The 20,806-nt window shown below is 42.9% G+C and overlaps 2 protein-coding genes across 8 annotated transcripts in view; one reads left to right on the forward strand and one right to left on the reverse strand.

The window, feature by feature from the left end:
• The window catches only part of LOC127354729 (stress-induced-phosphoprotein 1), a 164,719-nt gene that overhangs the window by 40,573 nt on the left and 103,340 nt on the right, over positions 1-20,806 (reverse strand). The gene's annotated exons all lie outside the window — the stretch shown is intronic.
• LOC127354730 (CREB3 regulatory factor) overlaps positions 2,678-20,806 on the forward strand; it is a 34,944-nt gene continuing 16,815 nt past the window's right edge. The window contains exons 1-7 of one of the 7 annotated variants that reach the window (XM_051384860.1): positions 2,692-2,811; positions 3,407-3,578; positions 10,227-10,304; positions 10,427-10,491; positions 10,642-10,758; positions 12,936-13,737; positions 20,419-20,592. In XM_051384860.1, the coding sequence (XP_051240820.1) occupies positions 10,483-10,491; positions 10,642-10,758; positions 12,936-13,737; positions 20,419-20,592 (1,102 nt within the window). In that variant the 5' untranslated portion in view covers positions 2,692-2,811; positions 3,407-3,578; positions 10,227-10,304; positions 10,427-10,482. Of the gene's footprint in view, positions 2,812-3,296; positions 3,579-4,231; positions 4,443-4,851; positions 4,872-8,331; positions 8,356-10,226; positions 10,305-10,426; positions 10,492-10,641; positions 10,759-12,935; positions 13,738-20,418; positions 20,593-20,806 lie in introns of those variants that run through there. The other 6 variants (XM_051384861.1, XM_051384866.1, XM_051384865.1 and 3 more) reach the window with 6 other exon arrangements.

Genomic DNA, 20,806 nt, shown 5'->3' on the forward strand with positions numbered 1-20,806 from the left:
TACATGTAATTGTTTGTTTTTTTTAAGTTTCTCTCTGCTGAACAGCTTCGTCCTGCATTAGAAAAACAAGCAGTTAAAATAACCAAAGAGCTAATAGAACAATAGTCAAGTGTCAGGGAGAAGAAAACACTGAATTTGACCCCGAAAAAACTCTATTCAGTAAGTATGACAGAGGATTGTGTAAAAAGTTCCTAAAAATATCACAAAAACTCACAATAATAATGTCAAAATAAAGCTCAAAATTAAATCTTAGTAGCTCGTTTTACACAAACTTCCCACATTTATTGTGTTTACAATTTGGGTTCATTGTGCAGTCGAGTATAATATGCAGTAATATAATATGAAGCAGCCATAAAATATGTCACTTAGTCAGTGGTCGTAGGTTTACTTAATGTATTAGAGCACAATCAGTGGTAGATTTCCTTGAGGGATATGAGGGATATTTTATTCTGAAAGTCCATACATTAAACCTCTCTCCCTATGTGTGAAAAGCAGGATGTTCACATGATGGGATCTGGTGCCTCACACTTTAGGTGTGCAGGAAGACTTTAGATTAGGAAGTTTGTGTAGGAAACATCCGCTTATGTGTATACAAAAGACAGCTATGTTCATAACAGGAAATTCTGTCAGTTTTGGAGCCTATAGGATGTTTATGTGCTGGTATATAAGGGCTGAACAGGGGGGAGAGGGGTAGGACAATTCGGCCAGAAGATGCATCTGAAACTCACTTGTTTTTCTTCAATAAAGTCCTAAATCAAAGCAAGAAGAGGGGCCGACCTTTTCTTTTTCAGTCATCCACAGACCAACTATTGGCAGCCACGAAAATACACCACAACCCCTTTTCTATCTTTGAGTAAACTATGTGACATATTTTATGGATATTTATATTTATATTCAAAACTGTACAATGAACCCAAATAGTGAACTCAGTAACTGCAAGAAGTTTGTGTAAAACAAGTGATTTGGATGAATTTTGAGCCGATTATTTCCTGTTAAGGGAACTTTTATAAAATTGTCTGTTATATGTATTTTATTTATCATTTTATACAATCAAATATATTTATTTTATGACAAATTCACTGTTTTCTCGTCCTTGGCCCTTCGCCATTGTTCTGTTAGATAATTAATTGAACAGTTTACTTTACATTTACTTTTACTTTTCTACACAGAAGAACCACATGCTGAGAAATAGGCCGACTACGTAAAGTTTTCTTACAAAAACTTCATTCAAACGTGTCGGAAAGCAGCCGAAGTGGTTCCAGCGGGACTCTGCTGCGAAGCTGCCCGGGGACCTGCTCGGGTCAGCGGGTTCACAGCCCCAGTCCTCCCGGTGTCCTTAAAGACGGGTCGTGTGACCCCGCCCCTCTGACGACGCTGTGTCGTAAACCATATCCGTTTTCACTAGCTCCGCTGAGAGTCAAGCTGCCGACAGTCAATCAGCACTAAACCGGAAACACAGCTGTGCGTTTTTCATAATAAAAGCCCCACGGAAATGAACAAAATTCTATTTTATATATGGTGGAAAAAAATGAAGGTTAAAATGTAATCATGTCAGATCTGATTTGTTATCCCAACTGGAAACACTGTATGTTTTTGAATCCATGTGACAACTACACTTGTTCTGACATTTATTTGTTAAAGTTAAAGTAAAGGTGTTTATTTTAAAGATTTTTTATGATTTTTGTGTACGGTTTAGTAGCATAGAGTTAAGCCATACAAGGATCATCCAATTAGAGCTTTAATTATCAGCCTGAACCCGACTGGACCCTACGGTCCCCGCTTGGTTCCCACACCTGCTGCCGTAAGGTCGGGCTCGGACAGAATTAGATTGTTTTTAAATATATATTTAATATTTTATTAATAATGCATGCAACTGTAGTTAATGAGCTCATTGGTTATTTATTAATTTTGGTAATTATTTATTTATGGTGGTTTGGGCTCACACAGAATCTTCTCTGGGCTAGGTTGGGTTTTTTTTTGGGCCCCATCAAAGCTCTACATCCAATACCTGCACTAATAACAGAACTACTTAGTATTAGTATAGGTCGAGTGTTTTTTCTTTTCATTTGGAATCTATAAAATAAAAAATCACCAGATTGATTAGAAAATATTTTATATTTTTTAATAGTTTAAGTGGTCTCAATGTTCTGGTGGTTCTCTTTTTTTGCATCATAATGTAAACATCAGGGAGTTTGTGTAAAACAAGCAATTAAAGGAATTTGAACATTTTTGTTATGATTATTTCCTGTAAATATTGCATCAGAAATGAGTTTTTCTATTATTTTTAGGGACTACCTTATACAATCCTCTGTCATTCATACTTAATAACCTTTTTTTGGGGTCAAATTCTGTGTTTTCTTCTCCCTGACATTTGGCCATTGTTCATTTAGCTCTTTGGTTATATTAACTGCATATTTGTCTAATGCAGGACGAGGCTGTTTATCAGAGAATGATTATAGCTTGAGTTCAAGTTTACTTTGCCTTAATCTTTAAAAAAAAAAAACAATTTCATTCAGTTTTCTTCCCAGTAATAAATACAATGCTGCCATATACGTTATCTTACACCCCTTAAAACCAAGAAGGCCTTGCGACCCCCGTGACACTTTGGCGACCCCTAGGCTGGGAATCACTGTAATGAACAAACAAACGCAGCGACCTTTATTCTGAAACCCCGGGCCAGAAGTGTGCCACGATAATCTCTCGAGGATTGACAGTCGGTGTACGGGATTATTCGTGAACTCAAGTGCCCCCCAATCCGCCGATGAGAGCTGCAACTGTTTTCACAGCTGACACACTTCCCATCCCGACCAGGTCAGTCGCTCACAACTCATTTCTCTACCTGAAGCACGCAGCTAACCCCCCTCCCCCCGCGCGTAAACAACAACAACACGGACACACAACAACAACAACAACAACCACAACAAAAGAGGACCTATCGCCTGTGCAACACATCCAACCGCGCGGATCCACGCCCTCCATCTCTCTCTCTCTCCCTTTTTTTTTAATGTTTGTGTCTCTGCCCCCCAAAAAAAAATATATATAGAAAAAGTGTTTTTAAAGCGCGCCGCCGGGAGGGAGGGGGTGGGGGGGGGGCTGTCCTCCAGTGTTGTGTTGTTGGCACCAGCCGGTAAAACTTTATTAATAAAGCAATCAGCTGCAGGGTGGTGAGGCTGGGGGGGGGCGAGATGACTGCTTTTATTCTCCCACTCGCTCATCTCCTAAACGGTACGCTTGTGCACCAATGGAGGGGAGGGAGAGCCATGAGGAGGAGGAGGAGGAGGAGGAGGAGGAGGAGGAGGAGGAGGGGTGTTTAACAGTCCTACAACCATATTTTCTGTCCCGTTTATCCGCCATATAGGCCACAGCTCGCTACTACTGTGAACTAACTTCCTGCATGCGGCTGTAGGTTGAACGGGATCTCTCCGGGGCTGAGCGGCCGCCGCTGGTTGTCCGTGCGGGGCTCTTCTCCGCTCCGTGGATGGTGCGTAATAATATCATCTGGAGAGGCCGAGGCCGACATTTTACCCCCGTCCGGAGGAGCCTTGACTCCGAGGGGACATCTGAGGACACGCGATAAGGTAAAAAAAAAAAAAAAAAAAAGACAGACAGAGAGAAAGAAAGAAAGCCCCGGCTCGCAGCTGTGAGCCTACAGGCGGATAAAAATGCGCGTTTCCATCAAGTTTAAGGACCGCGAAGTTCCTGACAGATAGGCAGCGCAGAGACACGGGGGCATTATGTGTGCTTTAACGGGCTTCTGTGATTAAAAAAATGGCTACTTTCACACGGATTTACATACAGTAGCACACACTTGACTTGGATTATTTTGAATGCACCGTATCCAAACAAACAAACAAAACAATATTTATAAAAACTGGTGCTTTTAATACATTCCTGCAACCCTTTTTAACAACCCACCACGCATTTATACTTTATATTTTTCATTATTTCTGCTTTTATTTGCTCATATTTCTGCGCATATGTGTGAGAATAAATCGCTCCCATTGTGTGTGTGTGTGGGGGTTTTTTTTTTTTCCTGTGCAAACTTTACAGTTTTTATTGCAACAAACCTTCATTTTATACCGAGTATATAACTTAAAATGGCCTGTACAGGAACATTACCACCACCGATCGGCGGCAGCACCTGCAGGTGGACGAACAGCAGCCAAACTTGTTCTGTGATTTATTCTTCGCGTCAACTTTGATATTTACCAAAAAAAAAAAGTCCGAGGCAGTGTGGGCAGGAACAGACTTTATACGTGCGTGGAGCTGGATCCTTTAAAACCCTGAAGCCGATCCACATGCTCAGAAATCGGCCGTATTAACAATTAATATTGGACATCCGGTGGCACTGCCAGCTGCGCCCCCTTTTTATTGTTGTCTTGCGCTGAAACGATCCCTGTTGTCTCGGCTGGATACTCCGCGACGCGTGGTGGCCGCTTCTGGTAGGAATGAATGCTTTTGTTTTTCTGACAAATAAAAATGCACGGGTTGTGAATTGTGCAGTGTGAAATAGAAAAGAGGAGTCTGGATGTGGAAGTGCGGCTCCTCGGCTCCTCGGCTCGCCGTGCCATGCGGGACACACTGCTGGCTGCCACCATGGCACCTTCTCTTCCCCCTGCTCTGGCTCCGTGTGTTGTTCCATCCAGCTGTGCGGACACACAGCACCGTCATGCCCCGTCAGTTCTGCTGCACGGATCGGTTCGTCGGAGAGGGGTTGTTTGGGTTTTTTTTCGGGGAGAGCGGGACGCGCACCGGATGGACAGGGAGCGAGCCGAGGCGAGGGGCGGCAGACGGGGGCCACTTTGGCTCTCCATCGTTACGGGAAACGGAGCTCCAAGGACACGGAGAGGAGAGACGGGGGGCGCATCCAGGTCGTTCAGGGTGTTTGTATTTTTTATTTTTTGTGCTTTGCTGTGATTCAAGTATTTTTTTATTGATTTAATTAGATGAGAAATGGAGATTTCCCAGGCGAGACGGAGCTTTGTCCGCCGCCCAGATTTTTGGAGCTTTAATTTGGCAAATTGGCCTCCCAGACAGACCGACAGCCAGACCGTCTCTCCCCCCCTGCTCCCCCGTCTACTCCTCCCTGTTTTCGGGCACACTCTCCGCCATCACAGCCTCTTCATGGACTCCTGCCTAATTCACTTTTTTCTCGTCTCTCCGTGCGTAACCTCCATCCATCCATAACCGCGCCGTCCTCTATCATACAGGAGGAGGGCTTTTTTTTTTTTTTTTTTTTCTAAAGAGGCCTCCAGCTGCTGAAGGTTCATTGTCTGGTCAGACTGCTAATGCTTTAAATTTGCCTCATGGTCCACTGTCAGACTCACTTGTTTCCACTCTCAGATGTGTTTGGCACATGTGTGGATGAGAGGAATTGTGCGTTATAATCAGCTATAGGCTAGTTATTCTATAATGCCTTTTATTTTGAAAGTTACTGTGTAAAAACAAGTTTTCACTAACTCCTGCTATGAAATGGGATATAAACACTTTAAAGTACTAAAAGGTTATTAGAAACCGCTCACACACACCAGAGGACTAATAATGAAGTGTGATAACTGACTTTTATAAGGATACAGTCTGACAGAAATACCACAATAGTCATATTTTCTACCACAAACACATTGTAATACACTGTTGAAATATAGTAGAGAGGAAACAATCCATCTGCAACTATTTTTGATCATCAATTTATTTTTTAAATCATGTTTTAAGAAGAAAAGTCAAACAGTTCCTTCTTCCAGCTTCTCAGTTTTGAAAATGTACAGGTTTTGTTTGTCTTCAGTGGTATTAACCTAAATATGTTTGTATTCTAGACTGTTAGTTGGACAAAACAAGCTATTTAAAGACTTTTTTTTTAACCTTTTTTGGACGTTTAACAGACAAAGAATTTATGGAACAACTCATCTTTACAGCCCTACAGTCTGGCAGCGTTTTGGTAGCGTATGTTATGGCGTGATACACATTGATTTCAATAGCCGGCCTTGCTGTTGCAAAGATATGGGGTCATTATTCTTTAGCATTTCCGCTGCTCACACAGTGTTCAGGACAATTGCTCCTGTGCATTACTGATGGAAGGTTGAGAAGGTATTTTAACAGACAGTATTGAATTCCCACCAAGTGGTTGTAGTTTGATGACTTCATGAAGAAGCGTTGGCTCATGGGAGTTGGTGTTACCATTGTTAAACAACCACCAGCTGGTGAAACTGTCTCACGTGACTCCGGCAGAAATCATGTTTAGGGACGACGTAACGCATTAACGTTTTATTAATGCTGCATTTAGTGTCGTTCGCAGACGACGCTTCCTCACTCTCTGCCGTTTCCCCGGAAGCGGTAAGGCGGATATGACGCCATTCACAGGTGACCAAATGAAACGCACCTTGAATGATATTACAGATTTCTCCGGGTTTTAACATTTCTTTTAGACATTTTAAAGGAGCAGTGTGCAGGATTTAGTGGCATCTAGTGGTGTAGTTGCAGATTGCAACTCACTCACTTCGCCCTCCCTTCCGAAGTGTTTGGTTGGTTCGTTCTGGGTTACTGTAGAAACATGGCGGCCTCCAGGAGGGGCGACCCGCAGCATCCCTAGATAAAAACATCTCATTCTAAGGTAACAAAAACATAACGATTCCTATATTCAGGTGATTGTACACTCATGAAAACAGATCGTCCTAAATGTCACACACTGAACCTTTAAAGGCCCGGACACACCAACCCGATTATCGGCCGTCTGACGTCGGGACAGTCGGGCAAGGTCAGTGACTCGAGTCAGTTCGGCGTTGGCGTTCATTTTGGCCGATTCGACATGTAGAATCGACCAGTGGCCGTCGGCCTCAATGACCAATCTGATTGGTGGAGTGCTAGCCCTTGACTAGCGAATCAGTGAGTGCACAAGATAACCGGAAGTGACGATGGTAAACATACTACGCCAACGCCAGTATCTTGTTATTATTAGCCATCGTATTTTCCCGTTCAGCGAGTAATGACAATAACGATCCTTCTTGACTACTATCAACACTCTCTTGGGTGACAACACAGATTAGCGCCACCTGCTGTTATGGGGAAGTATTACGCCTCGCACACGCGCAGAACGTACGCTCCAGTCAGCGTCGGTTTGGTGTGTTCGGGGCACTTTTTTTGACCGACTCGGGGAGACGGCAGACGACTGATCAGTCCGACTGCTTTTCTGCCGACGGTCGGGCGTCGGGTTGGTGTGTCCTGGCCTTAAGGTGAAAATGTGACATAGTAGACCTTAAAATGTCCCCTGTGGATTGCTCTCTCGGTAAAACAAGTAAAAGTGTCATGCACAGACTGCACTACGTGAACCAATGAGTGAATGTAAGCATGCGTGTTTGTTTTGTCACTATAGTTGTTGCATAATCTTCGGTTGTGTTGGCATCCTTAGCTTGTGGAGTCTTGTTTACAAAGAGTGAGTCGGTGGCTGATCATAAAGCCGACGGTTATTGGGGGTATTAACCTGCAGTGGTTTGAGATGAAGCACTTTCTTTTCGTCTGTTGCCTTACCGTGAACTCTGTGTGTCGAGTGCGTTTATGAGCACGGAGACCTTTGGACCGGGCCTATGTTGAACCAACACACACTAAATGATTACAGGACTGTTATTGTGCGGAGGCTCGGCTGGCTCCCATATTAGCCCCAGTATATAAACAAATATAAAGAAGGATCTGTTTGGGGCTTCAGTTTCAGCGTGTACATTTACCTTGTAAAAAGAGCAAATACCCAGAAGGACACTGTAGTCAGATAAAGGAGATTAAAGGAACTGGTGGAGAGCACATCAGGTGGATCAGTTTGCATATGGGTTATGTTATTGTTTGCACTAAGCGACATATTTGGGTGTATGAGGTTTTTTTTTTTTTTTTGTATAAGGAAAGAAACACTCATAATCACCACTTGAACTACTTGTATTGTTGTCAAGCAAACTCCTGACGTAAAATGTACATAGTCTTAAACCCTGTGTAAACTCCCAGTGCTTTGTGTGTCAAATACGCCTGCTCGTATCACTACTGCTGAAACCTTATGATAAAGATGTGTATCCTTTTTATGTTTGTCACTTTCTGGGATGTGTTACATTCCTTCCTTCAGTTTTGCTATCTACTTCAAAACACTGTATGTGTCCGATAAGTGTTTGTGTACACAGCATTTTGGTAGCTGGCTTGCTCTGTGTGCCAAATACCAGTTTTCCATGTGGCGTGCCAAGGCAGTGTCATAACCGCCCAGCCAATCCTCATTTCCTCATTCTTGTGTGCCTGAGGTCAATCCACAGAGAGCGTATTATGGCATTGTTCTTGAATCACTGAACCTGGGTCAGTGTGAGCTGCTTTCTCCCGGTTTTTCCACAGGTACTGAACAGTAGGTCTGCATTGTTCCCGCACTGTGTGTGTGTGTGTGTGTGTGTGTGTGTGTGTGTTAGTGTTGCTCGCTGTTTCATCATGTCCCCGTCTGAAAGGAGCTCGGTCTGATCAGTAGTTTGCACTGTGGCCTCCCCTCTAATGGAGAATTGGAGGTTTGGTTACACAAACATTAACCGATGCAGAGCAGGCAGGGATCTCATTGGTCGAGTTTAACCGTATTGGGTGGAGTCGAAGAAGCAGAGGACAAGAGGACAACTTAGTTGGGTTAAAGGATTTTCCTTTTTGTCAAAAAATGCCTAACAATGACTTGACAGTGCTATTAAGTACTGTGTGTGTGTGTGTGTGTGTGTGTGTGTGTAGCCAAAGCCTGATGTGTCTAGCTAAGTGGTAGAGCTAGCTAAGGCCTGATATATCTCATTCCTCTGTGCCATAGAGCTCCATTGTTGTCCAAAAACTGAGCCGCACTGTTGCACTGGTGACATAAACACACACACACACACACACACACACTGTAGTTTATTTTCTCTCAGCCCCACGTACACCGTCCTGCTGCTGGAAACACTCACAAGAGCACGGTGGCCGTCTTTTTAAGGATTTACATCTCGGGTTAGAGCCGATAGGTAGGGAGAGCCGGCCGTGGGTCTGTGCATGGGATTTGTTGACAAAAGATAAAGATAAAATACCACCCGTTTCATCATGTCAAAGGCGGAACAAAGGGCAAAATATGAATGACAATGACTTCTCTTTTTTTGTTCATTCACAACAATGGCAGTCATGATACGAGCTAATGCTGCTAGTCACTCAGCTAACCTGGCTAGCTCAGCACAGGAGGGCCTCCAGGATCTACTCTCCCTCCTCTCCTGTCCCCGACTGAGCAAGAAAAATGTGTTTCCACTCCTCCCGTTGAGGCTAAATGGAGCCCATTTTTGCCTCCAAGAAGTGTTTAACTTATCTAATCTGTTTTCCATCTTCTTCCTTTTCTTTCTAAACTCTCCTCCTTTTCCGGCTCACTCATTGTTTCTTCATTTCTTCCTGCTCGGGTTGTGTCATTTATTTTAACCAAAATAACATCAAAGTTAGTCTTTGATGCAGCTTGTGATAGTAACACACAGCACTGAAATGACACGCGCTGGTTGATAATTAGCCGAAATATTCATCTACAAATGTTACATAAGTATATTGCTACTCTACACAGTAAGATATTCAACCTTTATCTAGTGCATAAAAGCATCTTTGTTTGCTATTTTAAATGCTGATTGTTGGCAGGTTGTTCTCAGGAAATGATATGTCCTACATTTCTGTCAGCAGCATGTTTTTTTTCATGCTGGATAAATAGATGTATTAATAGAAAAACTAGCCAGCAAATGTAAAACAAAAAAAAAAAAAAAAAACAATAGCCGTGGCTGAACAAACAGAAAAAACAGCTCCAACCTCATTCATGTTTAACTTCATAACCACAGAATACAGAAAAAAAAACACATCGCAGTAAACAGAAAACACAACAGGATGTGACAGATAACTTCTGTTTTCTGGTGAAAGGTTTAAAAAGGAAAATGACACATTTAAAACCTGTGTTTTATCTTCTTTACTGCTTCTGTCTCTTCTCATTGTGGCTGAATGTAATGACAACTGAATAACTTGTGCTGTTTCCTATCAAGAAAACGGTTCAACTCTGATAATGTCCATATGCTCACACTCAAAACTCTACACAGACACACATCACACCCCCATACCTCTCTACGGTTTAACGATGTGTTTGCTTTCACTGTTTATTGCTGTATAATTTGCAGTGTGGCCTATGTTGAGCTCCTGTCTGATTCCCTCCTTCCTGTTCCTCCTTTTCTTTTCATCCGCTCCAGGCTGGGAGGCTGAGAGCTGCAGGGCTGCGACATGTGAAAAGAGCTCCACCCCTTGACCCTCACAACTCTCAACCGAAGGTAAATCACACCCTCGCCTCCTCTTCCTCTCCTGTCATCTCCCTGCTCTTCTGCTCCTCTGCTGTCTCCTCTTCCTTGTTTCATCTCGATGTTCAGATCTGAACCTGGTTGTGTTTTTGCAGCAGATCTCACTTGAACTGAAGTTGTGACCGCGACCTGACACCCTCCTGCCTCGGGCATGCCTCAGGTAACGAAAGAACGCAGTTGAAACCTGCAGTCGTTGTCACCCATCCCCTCTGAATGACGTTCCCCGTGGTCCTCCTTTCTCACTTTGTGCCTGTGTGTGTGTGTGTGTGTGTGTGTGTGTGTGTGTGTGTGTGTGTTTCCTTCCTCTCAGCCGGGTATGAATGGGATGGAGCCTGCATTTGGCGAGGCCTACGGGGGACACAGGGGTCTGCTGAGCCCCTATCCTCTGGCCATGTCGCCACAAGGGGGCAGGACTGAGTACGACCAGGTGAGTTGACACATGTGGACTCACGTAGTTTCCATATTTGAGTACTCGCAGCAATTAATTAACAGAAGAATAGGGTCCGCTGCACAAACTGTAGAGCACTGGTTCCCAACCTGGGGGTCCTGACCCCCACTTGGGGTTGCTAAAGCTTCACAGGGGGTTGCATGGCCTTCTTGATTTTAAGGGGGTTTTAAAATATATACAGTCGGCCTATATCTCAGCATTTCATTCATTTCTGTGAATAATACTAAATGAAATTGTTTTAAAGTTTAGATCGTTATTTGAGACATAAATGTCGCAGGCTGAGGGCACAGTGACACAGAGCCTTCGCTCTCTGCTAAACAGCCTCGTCCTGCATTAGAAAAGTAAGCAGTCAAACAACCAAAAGGAGCAGGAAACACAGCCTATTAAGTATGTTTGATGGAACAAAAATAAAACAAACAAAACATAATAAAGGCAGAGAACTGTATAAAAGTTACTAAAAATATCAGGAAAACTCATCTCTGATTAATATTTACATTAGATAATCTGCTAAAAACGTCCTGCAGTTATTGTGTTCATTATTTGGGTTCATTGTGCAGTTTAACAGTTGTTCGGCACTGTTACTTTTATGCATTGAATGTAATATGAAATATCCCTAAAATATGGCATGGGAACCACTGCTGTAGAGATTAGCCAATATGAAGAAAATCCAAATCCACCAACATGAAGACAATAATTTCAATAATTCATGAGTTTCGTCTGCAGCTGAACGGTTAATTTCGTTCGGCGCTTTGCAGATTAGCACTCAGCTCGCAAACCCCATCAGCTCCTCCATCCGCAAAGTTTAACAGGAGCAGATCTCCACTCCCCATGTTGTTAGGCGCCGGTTAATCTTCTCTGCCCCGGAAGCATCACAACAGCCCTTGTTAACACTGCTAACGTTAGCAGATGGAGGTGTTGAGAGGTCGCCGTCTCTGCTGGTTTCTCCTTGTGCTTATTCTGCGAATGGTTAATGATCAGACTGGTTGTTCTGTGACACCAAAGTTTTATGTTACATAGCTCGCACTGCATGTTCAAATCATCCACGAAATACTAGAACCACAACTTTCACATGGCTCATGGTGAGACTTCCCAAGGGCTTTGAATATCCTTGAAAAGATGTTTGTTTGTTCGAGACAGCAAAGAATGGGCCCTCAGTTTTCTGGGAAAATTAGCTGGTGGCTTTTTAAGATTTATTTTTCATTCACACACATCCGGTGGAAAATTCGGGATTTCATTATGATAATTTGTAACGGTCTTGTGATTTGTAATTTTGAACTATGTCCTTGGATTTCACCAAACAAGACCTTGAAAGTCATTGAAAATGTAAAAAAAATGGGGCCTAGCAGACCCCAGAGTGGCCCTAATTGCAGTTAATTGCGTTCACCTGGTGTCTCATGTATGAATCAGTGTTTGTGATGTCACCGATCATGCTCGTAGGCCCCGCCCCTTGAAAATCCGATTTTCAACAAACACTTACAGGAGATAAATGTTAACATTCTTGTGTCAACCTCTGCACGTACATCATTCTGCACAGTGAGGACCAAACATCCAACTGTAGGAACAAGAAGAAAAGACTTTAATTTATGCACCTTACAGTAAATTGGTGTTTTGATAACTTGAATGGGGGCAGGTTTCTTGACAGCAACATTCAGTCAACTCATATGCTCAAGGAAGAAAACACAAGCAAGAACCTACAAGTTTATTAAGCAGGTTCTTGTAATGCCATGTTACAGGTGTCTTATCTGCCTTTGTGAAGCCGTATTGAGCTGCACAAGTTTAGCACTGTCTCTTAAGCATATAGGCATTCAGAAAGAGCTGTCTGTGTAGATAATTAAATTACAGATTAATAATACTTATGTTAACGATATTATTAAATTAAACAGTTTCACAAGCCTTCCTGTGATGAAGATGGCACGATTTTCCCACAGATTATCCTTGTACAAGCTCCTGTAATTTGCCAGTGACTAAAATGCTGCCTGGACCGATGAGTTTAATTATAAAGCAGCAGGGTAAATATTTTATTACTGACGTCTCCCTGTAACATCACAACACACGCTGATATGTGACAGGATAAATGTTAAAGATAAAGTATATGGTAGGTGTTTTTTTCTTTTCCAAAATCAGTCATATTTAAGCATATCTCTGTCTTTTTTTAGAGTGTGCTCCTCATGCTGGGCTCCCCGGCATCGCCAAGGAAACGGCCCTTTGAGTTGCTAAGCGACCTGGTGGACGACGGTGGCTTCGGCGAGGACCTGCACCCGGAGCGCTGGGATGTGTCCGCGCTGGACGAGATGGCTCGCTACACCAAGCTGGGCCTCGGTGTGGGAGGGGAGCTGCTGGCCTGCTCCGAGGAGGCCGTCCTGATGGGCCGCTGGGGGAGAAGCCGGGAGGAGCAAGAGGAAGAAGAGGAAGAGGAGAGGAGGAGGAGTAACAGACACACAGCGCCGCCCGTCACCCAGGAAGTCCAGGCCACTGCTGCAGGGAGGGAGGAGGGGCGTATCTCTGTTGCCACAACAACGGAGAGGGAGTTATGTGTTGCAGGAAGAGCGGCCGGAGGAGGACAGGATGGGGGGATGCCGAGGGAGCGTACAGTGGAGGTGTATCAGGTGGCACAGGAGGAAGAGGAGGTGGTGGCGGCAGCAGCGGCAGGTTTGGCTCTGGAGCACTGCAGCGAGGAGCACAACTACTCCCTGAGCCAGGGAGAGGAGCTGGGGGCGGGGCCCGGTCACAACTCCCAGACAGAGGGGTTGCGGGTGGGGGAGACGCAGCAGGAGCTGCGGGGCAGGGAGGAGAGTCAGGCCAAGACTGAGCTGGATCTGGAAGACGAGGACGAGGAGCAGGAGGAAGAGGAGGAGGACGAGGAGGACGAAGAGGGGGAAGACGGAGAGGAGGGAGAGGAGGGAGCGGAGGAGACGGCGGCGGAGGCTGAACTCTCCAGCTCCTCAGAAACTGAATGCGGTGAGTTCTGCTTTAAGTTTGTCTGTATCTGTGTGGCGAGGATCATCACGCCGCTGCCAGCAGCCCGTCTGCCCACACGGAAACCATTTCAATCTGTCTCAGGTCCAGACGAGACCTCAGACTTGGTTGGCTGAGCAGAGGCACATTAAATACCAAAGTTGCGGGTGTAGTTCCCGGACTGCATGCCGCTTCAGTGGCTGCAGTTTTACTGTTATGAAATGGCTTTGAGGGTTGGAGCCTCTTCATGTATTCAAATACCATCTGTAACCACCACGCTGCTCTGTCTTTGTTCGGGGAGCGGGGGCTTGTAGTTGAACATGTTAAATAGGGTATGAAAGTTGGTACAGATTGTTAAACAACCGTTACAGTGGAAGTGAATCTTGAAGTAGCTTCAAAGGCAACACAAACATGCCGGCTACAGACTGCAGCATTCAGCTTGTGTCTCATTAACGCCTCATTCCTCACTCCTCTCTTATCCGCAAACACTGCGGGTACACAGTAGGACCCAAAACAATTGCCCGATCAGTTGAACCTGCAACCATTTTGATAAATTGTTAATCGTTTGAGTCATTTTTCATGACATTTGCTAGCTTCAGCTTCTTAGATGTGAGGATTCACAGTAAACTGATTATCTGTGGACTGTGGTTCAGACAAAACAAGACATTTGAAGTAGTCACCTTGGTCTCTTCAGTATTTTATGACATTTTATGACATTTTATATATGGACGATTCATTGGAAAATAATTAGCAGATCAATCAATATTGAAAATAATTCTTAATGTAGTCCAGGCACGCAGTACGCACGAGTGTGGCCCTGTTTACAATTAATCTTATTGAACTTCAGATAACAAACAGGCGTTATCAGTCGTCAATAAGCATATTCCAACAAAAAAGATCATATAATATAATCAAAGTATTTTCAAATAAAAATTCTTAATCTTTGTTTTCCATGAAAACACCAAACTTTACATTCTGATATTCAAAAACAGGTATTTTACTCTTTGTAACAAACCATCCATCCATTCTGTCCCAAAAAGACGTTCCTGAGTTTGAATATCTTTGATAAAATGTGCATACATAATTTTCTAAATTAATCTTACTCTTTAAGAATTGACTGCTTGGATGAATGGCATCAACGTGTGTTACAGATGATCCGATCACAAGTGTCTTAAGGACAGGTGTGAATGCTTCCGAGACGCACTGGGGATGCACTCATACCTGAAGGTGGTCACATTCTTGTAGCTGCTTTACACAAATATGTCCTGGGTCACATTAAAGGACCGCCTACTCAACTGACGTCGTAACCGGCAGCACGTACTGACATATTACCAACAACAACAGCGCACTGTCTGATGTGGATTTGAGCCAAGTCTTTGCAAACGTTGTTTAATTTCTCGCCAATCAGTCATGAGACGTGCATTGCAGCCTTCACAGTTGAAAACAACACAAACACAAACACCTTTTGTCTTTGGCAGCGGAGATGTTTATTCGCATATAGAGCAGGGAAGTGAGATCTGATAATAAACTTTCATAGAACATAAAGGCTATCAATCATTTTGCATAAGAATTTAAAATTGTATTATTATTATTATTATTATTGTTATTATTATGTGCCATTATCTGCCAATAATTAATCTGCCCCGGTAATTATCACGCATCCCAAATGAAAAACATATATATTTAACACAAAGATGCACCATATGAATATTTGTTCAGCTGATAGTCGATCATTACTCGCTTCTAATGGCCGATACCGAAGATACTGACAGTAATTTCAGAAGTTCATCCTGGTTTTTTTACACACTTGAAGCCGAAGAACGACGGAGATGGTAGGGAGCAAAGACGGATGATTTAATATTCCATATCTCCGACCTTCAGAGTTCCGACTCTTCAAATGTTCATTTATCCTTTTTTAATAAAATATGTCAAAAGACTTCACAAACATACTTTGGATTTCATAGAGCATAAAGCCCATTTAAACATTAGCAGAAGAACTCAAAATAAATGATAATGAGGTAATTTATCGGCTCTGATTTAATTATCGAAATAATACATACATTTCCTCTTATCGGCCCGATAATTATTGTGCTTCCTTAATTTAACACACACAGTCTGGACACGGACACATGCTGATACACCTTTTATACCCGTACATACACAATACATAGTCGCTGTAGAGCTTCCGAGGTCATTTAAAATGAACAAACTCTAACTGGTTGCGTGTGACCTTTTGGATGGCTGATTATTAAGAGAATGGATTTACACCAATTGGAGATATCAGTTCAGCCACAGTGACGATTAAAGCGTTTCACTGAATCACGCTGTAACCTCAGAACTCTTGTAGCAGAATCTGTGGCAGCCACATTTGCATAGTGTGCGCACATGCATGGGGCAGAGTTAGGTGTCTTTGCTGCCTGGGGACAGTTGACCTGCTGCGATTGTACTGCTGTATTTTTAGACCCAATACATTTAAATTTGACTACTTTTTGGTCAAATCAGTATTTTCCTCTGCAGTATTTTGTTCATGCTGGTGTCTAAAAACATGGCTGTGGTCCAGGGGAATGAATACCTTCCCCAAGGCTCTTTAGCAGTAGAAATCTTTAATCTGCCTCTCAATTTTGACCTGCTTAACATATAGTGGTAGTGATAGAAAATCGTTAGATTGACACATGAGTTTTGCACATTTAATTTCATACCAGTAACAGCTGTTCATATCACCTAATGTTAACAAACCCCCGACAAATTCTTGGATCTGCACCAAAAAAACACATTGACTAACTCTAAATGGACTAAAGTCAGTTTGCTTGTCAAGTGAAGTAAACTCTTTAATTAACCAGTTGTATAACGTCTTCTGTGTCTCTGGAGGACGACAACATTTGAACAGAAAACCTGCTTAAAGGACCAGCGTGTAAGATTTAGTGGCATCTACCTGAACACCTCTGTCGTCTGTATCCCGTTAAACCGGGAATGAGAGGGAGCTGTGAGGTGTGTAGGAGAAACTACAGCGGCAGCGAGAGCCAGTGGTTGATTTGTCTGTTCTGGGCTACTGTAGAAACATGGTGGCCTCCATGGAAGGCGACCTGCAGCATAGGTAGATAAAAACATTTTATTCTAAGGTAACAAAAACACAATTCTTATTTTCAAGCGATTATACACTAATTAAAACATAGCTATGAGTATTATATTCCATTTGTACCAGTAAATCATCCTGAATGTTGCACACTGGACCTTTTTTAAAGCTAGAAATATTTGGGTGTTAAGCAAGCTTGTAGGGTTTAATGACAGATGATTTCAAGTTGCATAATGGGAATTGTAGGATCCAGTGTTTTTGGAGCTTAATGGATACTAGGAAGGGACTAAAAGGCGGGATATCTGAGCCTCGGCTGCATCAGTTCTGGTTTTAATCTTTTGTCCCTTCAGTCCTCCAACTTTATGGGAGTGCAATAATAAATCACAGGAGTCTCCCCTTAGTTTAATTATTCATGAAGCTAGTGTGCGAGTCAACATACAGACTGAACTGAAAACTGAACTCATTCTAAACTGACGTGAATTTGCTGGTTGCTGTTAGCTCAGAGCGTCAGCTGAGGGGCTTAAACGTTGCAGGAGATTTCATGTCCAGATCACAGGACATAAAATATAAACATATATATTAGATAACACACATATAAACTGACTTCACTTCAGATTACCATCTTTTCCCAGGCTCTCTCTGTCTGTGATCGTCCTCGCGCTAGATAAACAAATCTCAGGCTTCTTGTTGCAAGGTAATGGAGAGGTCGCTGGCTCGCTCTCAAAAGGCCGGCCTGGGTCATATTTCGACCGTCGCGAGACACCATTGTCACTCTCCATTGTTGTGGCTGTGTGTGTGTGTGTGTGTGTGTGATGTGTTTGCCCGGTAGAGCTATTCTTACCAGTTGCCCACGGCGATTGCAAAGGGCTGTGTGATGGATGGAAAAGTGTGCGTGTTTAAAACTATAATAAAGCGACCGTGGAGCGAAAGATCAAATTGAGGGGAGAGTGCAGACAATGGTGCTATCTGCAGACTGGACCAGACGACATGATGTTACATAAGCCATCTGTTTGTGTGTGTGTGTGTGTGTGTGTGTGTGTGTGTGTGTGTGTGTGTGTGTGTGTGTGTGTGTGTGTGTGTGTGTGTGAGAATGTGAGTAATGGACGGCCCTGTCTGATGGCTAGGATAGGGGCTTCATGGTTATTAACTTTCAGCCTGATTTAATCCAGCTACTATTACATTATTTGGAGCATGTTTTTTGTTGTTTTTTTTTTAACCCAGCTCTGGTGGATTTGAAGAAGCGTTTCTGCTCCTGCTGGTGGAGCTTTGCATGTTGTATTATTTATGATACCATTATTCATGGCTGTGCACGCCTGAGGCTAATCTTCTGTGACGTCTGTGTGCTGGTGTAGGTGTCTGCCTCTGAAACAGGGTGCATGTATACAGTGTTAGCCGGTGGTGGCTTTGTCATTAGGACATTAGCATGTGATTGTGGATTAGGATTCACAGCATGATTTCATACCAGGCAAACGTGAACATTAATACCTGTCAGTTATGATTAGGGTTCATCTGTCATATTAACTTGAAGGGTATTTATCTTCTATTAAATATCTCATATATGGCTGTCAATGTTGTCCACCTACGTAATAATGGATGAGAGTCTGTTTTCTTCATTATATATTAATAAAACAGCCTGGAGTATTGATTCTGTATTTGGATAATTGCATCACTGCTCCTCAAACGTCGAGTGATCCTGATGCAACATCTGAACCAGATTACATTCAATAGTTGTTATTTCTTTGATCGTGTAAATGCTGTTTCTCAAGCTTTACATTTTTTGCCAAGTTTAGAATACATTTTGGAAATGTTAATGAAAAACTATATTTTTTTGGCTTGAAAATTTGGGTTCCCATGCATCCTGGAAAACCTGGAAATTTAGAGACTAGTTTTGCAGTCATGGAAATACCTGGAAATGGATTAAAATGACTGAATATCCTAAAAATAATCTATGTTGTTGTCCTGGAAATATAATCTGATTGTAAACCTGGGTGCGTATTTGGATTTAGTTTCGTTTAGAAGATGAATTTTCTGTAAAATAAAATCAATTCGACTGGATTTGAACTGTAACCCATGGGCTGTGGTCAAATTAATATTACTGCTGGAGGAAAACGGTAGTAAAGTGGAGTCAATTTGCTGGAGACTGCAGCTCCGCTCTTTTAAGACTGCAGCGGAAAAATGGACTGTGGTGAGAACAGCCAGAATTGAGCTGACGTGGTGTGTCCCATAAACACTCACTACCTACCTGTAATAAACCTGAGACACTGCATCACCCTCCACTTTAGAAAGGAGGAATACAACTGGAGTTTTCTCAGCCTACAGTTAGATTATTTGACCGTTCGTGAGCACGTGCCATCCTGTAATAAGAAAAACTTAACACCTGGAAAATGATTCCTTAAAAAGTTGGGAATCATGAAAATTCTAGAAAACGGGTATTAAAACTGTGTTTGTTGAACTTGAGTTGTGTTACTGGAATCAGAACGATTGCAGCAGAGATTAAACTAAGTTAAACGTTGCACCGCAGTGAGATCCTCTAATCTCCCTAATCTGAGGGAAGTGTTATGAAATATGTTATCGCAGGTCAATCAGAGTTTAGACAAACTACTTTTTGACGGTTCAGCAGATTCGTCACTTGCATACTGTATGTAGATATTTGCAGTTCAACGCATTTATGCTTCATGGTGAAATGAAAGCAGAAGATACAATCCGACACAATAAGAGAGGAGTCACTGGGTCCACGTTGTTGTTGTCTCTCTGCCGGGCCAACACCAGAGGGAAATATCTCAACCACTGTTTGATAGATTGCCATGAAACTTGGTACGGGCATTAATGGCACCAAGAGGAGGAATTCTGAGCATTTTCAGTGTTCAGTAACTTTCTGTCAGCCCAACACTTTGCTCGGTTCTAACCTAATTTGTATGGTTCCTGACGAGCCAGATTTCCATGAAGTTTGTTGTGGACGATCACAGTCCTTAGAGGATCAATCCCCACCCCCTCAGCCCAAACCAGGGACTTTCCTGCTCACCAGAGCATAATCACTTTTGTTTTGGTTTCAGTTTTCCTCCAACGGCCCGCTTAAATCCGACTTCACAGTTTTGACCCACTTTTAGAGCTGCAACTATTAAATTAATTGGCAGCTATTTTGATATATTTTAAGAAAACATTCTCTGATTTCAGCTTCTCAGATGTGAATATTTACAGTTTTGTAGTCCTCTGTGACTATAAAATGAATATGTCAGGACAAAACAAGGCATTTGAGGAGGTCAGCTTGGACTTTAAGGAAACTCAGATCAACATTTGTCACCATTTTATGGACAATTCATCGAGAAAATAATCATAAGTTGCAGCCCTACTTGTGTGGTAAGGATCTAAGAATAGCAAAGCTGTCTGTTTTGTTTCCACTGAGTAATTGTTTCACGTGTGAATTGAGACTCGTGGGGTAATCTTGTTTCATAAATGACTTTTTGTTGGTTGATTGTTTCAGCCAGCTACACTGAAATGATAGAAAGCTAATTTCCAGTTTGTTGCTTGAAGATTTGTGACACAACAATCGAATCTTGTACATTTGCATCAGTGCATCAAGTCTGAATTGTTTTGGCCGTGTTTCCTTTCAGAGGTGGAGGCCGAGCCAGTGAGGCAGCCAGGCGAGCGCCCGTTGAAGCGCCGCTGTTTCTGGGAGTACCGACGTGCTCGAGAGACGGCCACGAAGAAGAAACTGGGTGGAGACGTCCACTGGTCTCTGTCCTGGAGCTCCAGCACTCTACCCAGCACACTGTACCGCAGAGAGGGTGAGGACACTGCCTGAAGTACTGACTTCACTATCGCAGAGCGGAAGCGATGAGACCATTAATAGATCAATGAATGAACATTTTACTTACTAGAGTTGAAGCTGGAAATGAAAGTGAAGTAAAGATCCACTGAATGAGACTCTTTAAGCAGCAGGAGTCATTAAAAACGACATTCACACTGCAGCTCAAAGTGTCCCATTTCTTTCCTCTCATG

This window comes from Dicentrarchus labrax, unplaced genomic scaffold (genome assembly GCF_905237075.1).
Source record: "Dicentrarchus labrax unplaced genomic scaffold, dlabrax2021, whole genome shotgun sequence".
NCBI classification, from domain to species: Eukaryota; Metazoa; Chordata; class Actinopteri; family Moronidae; genus Dicentrarchus; species Dicentrarchus labrax.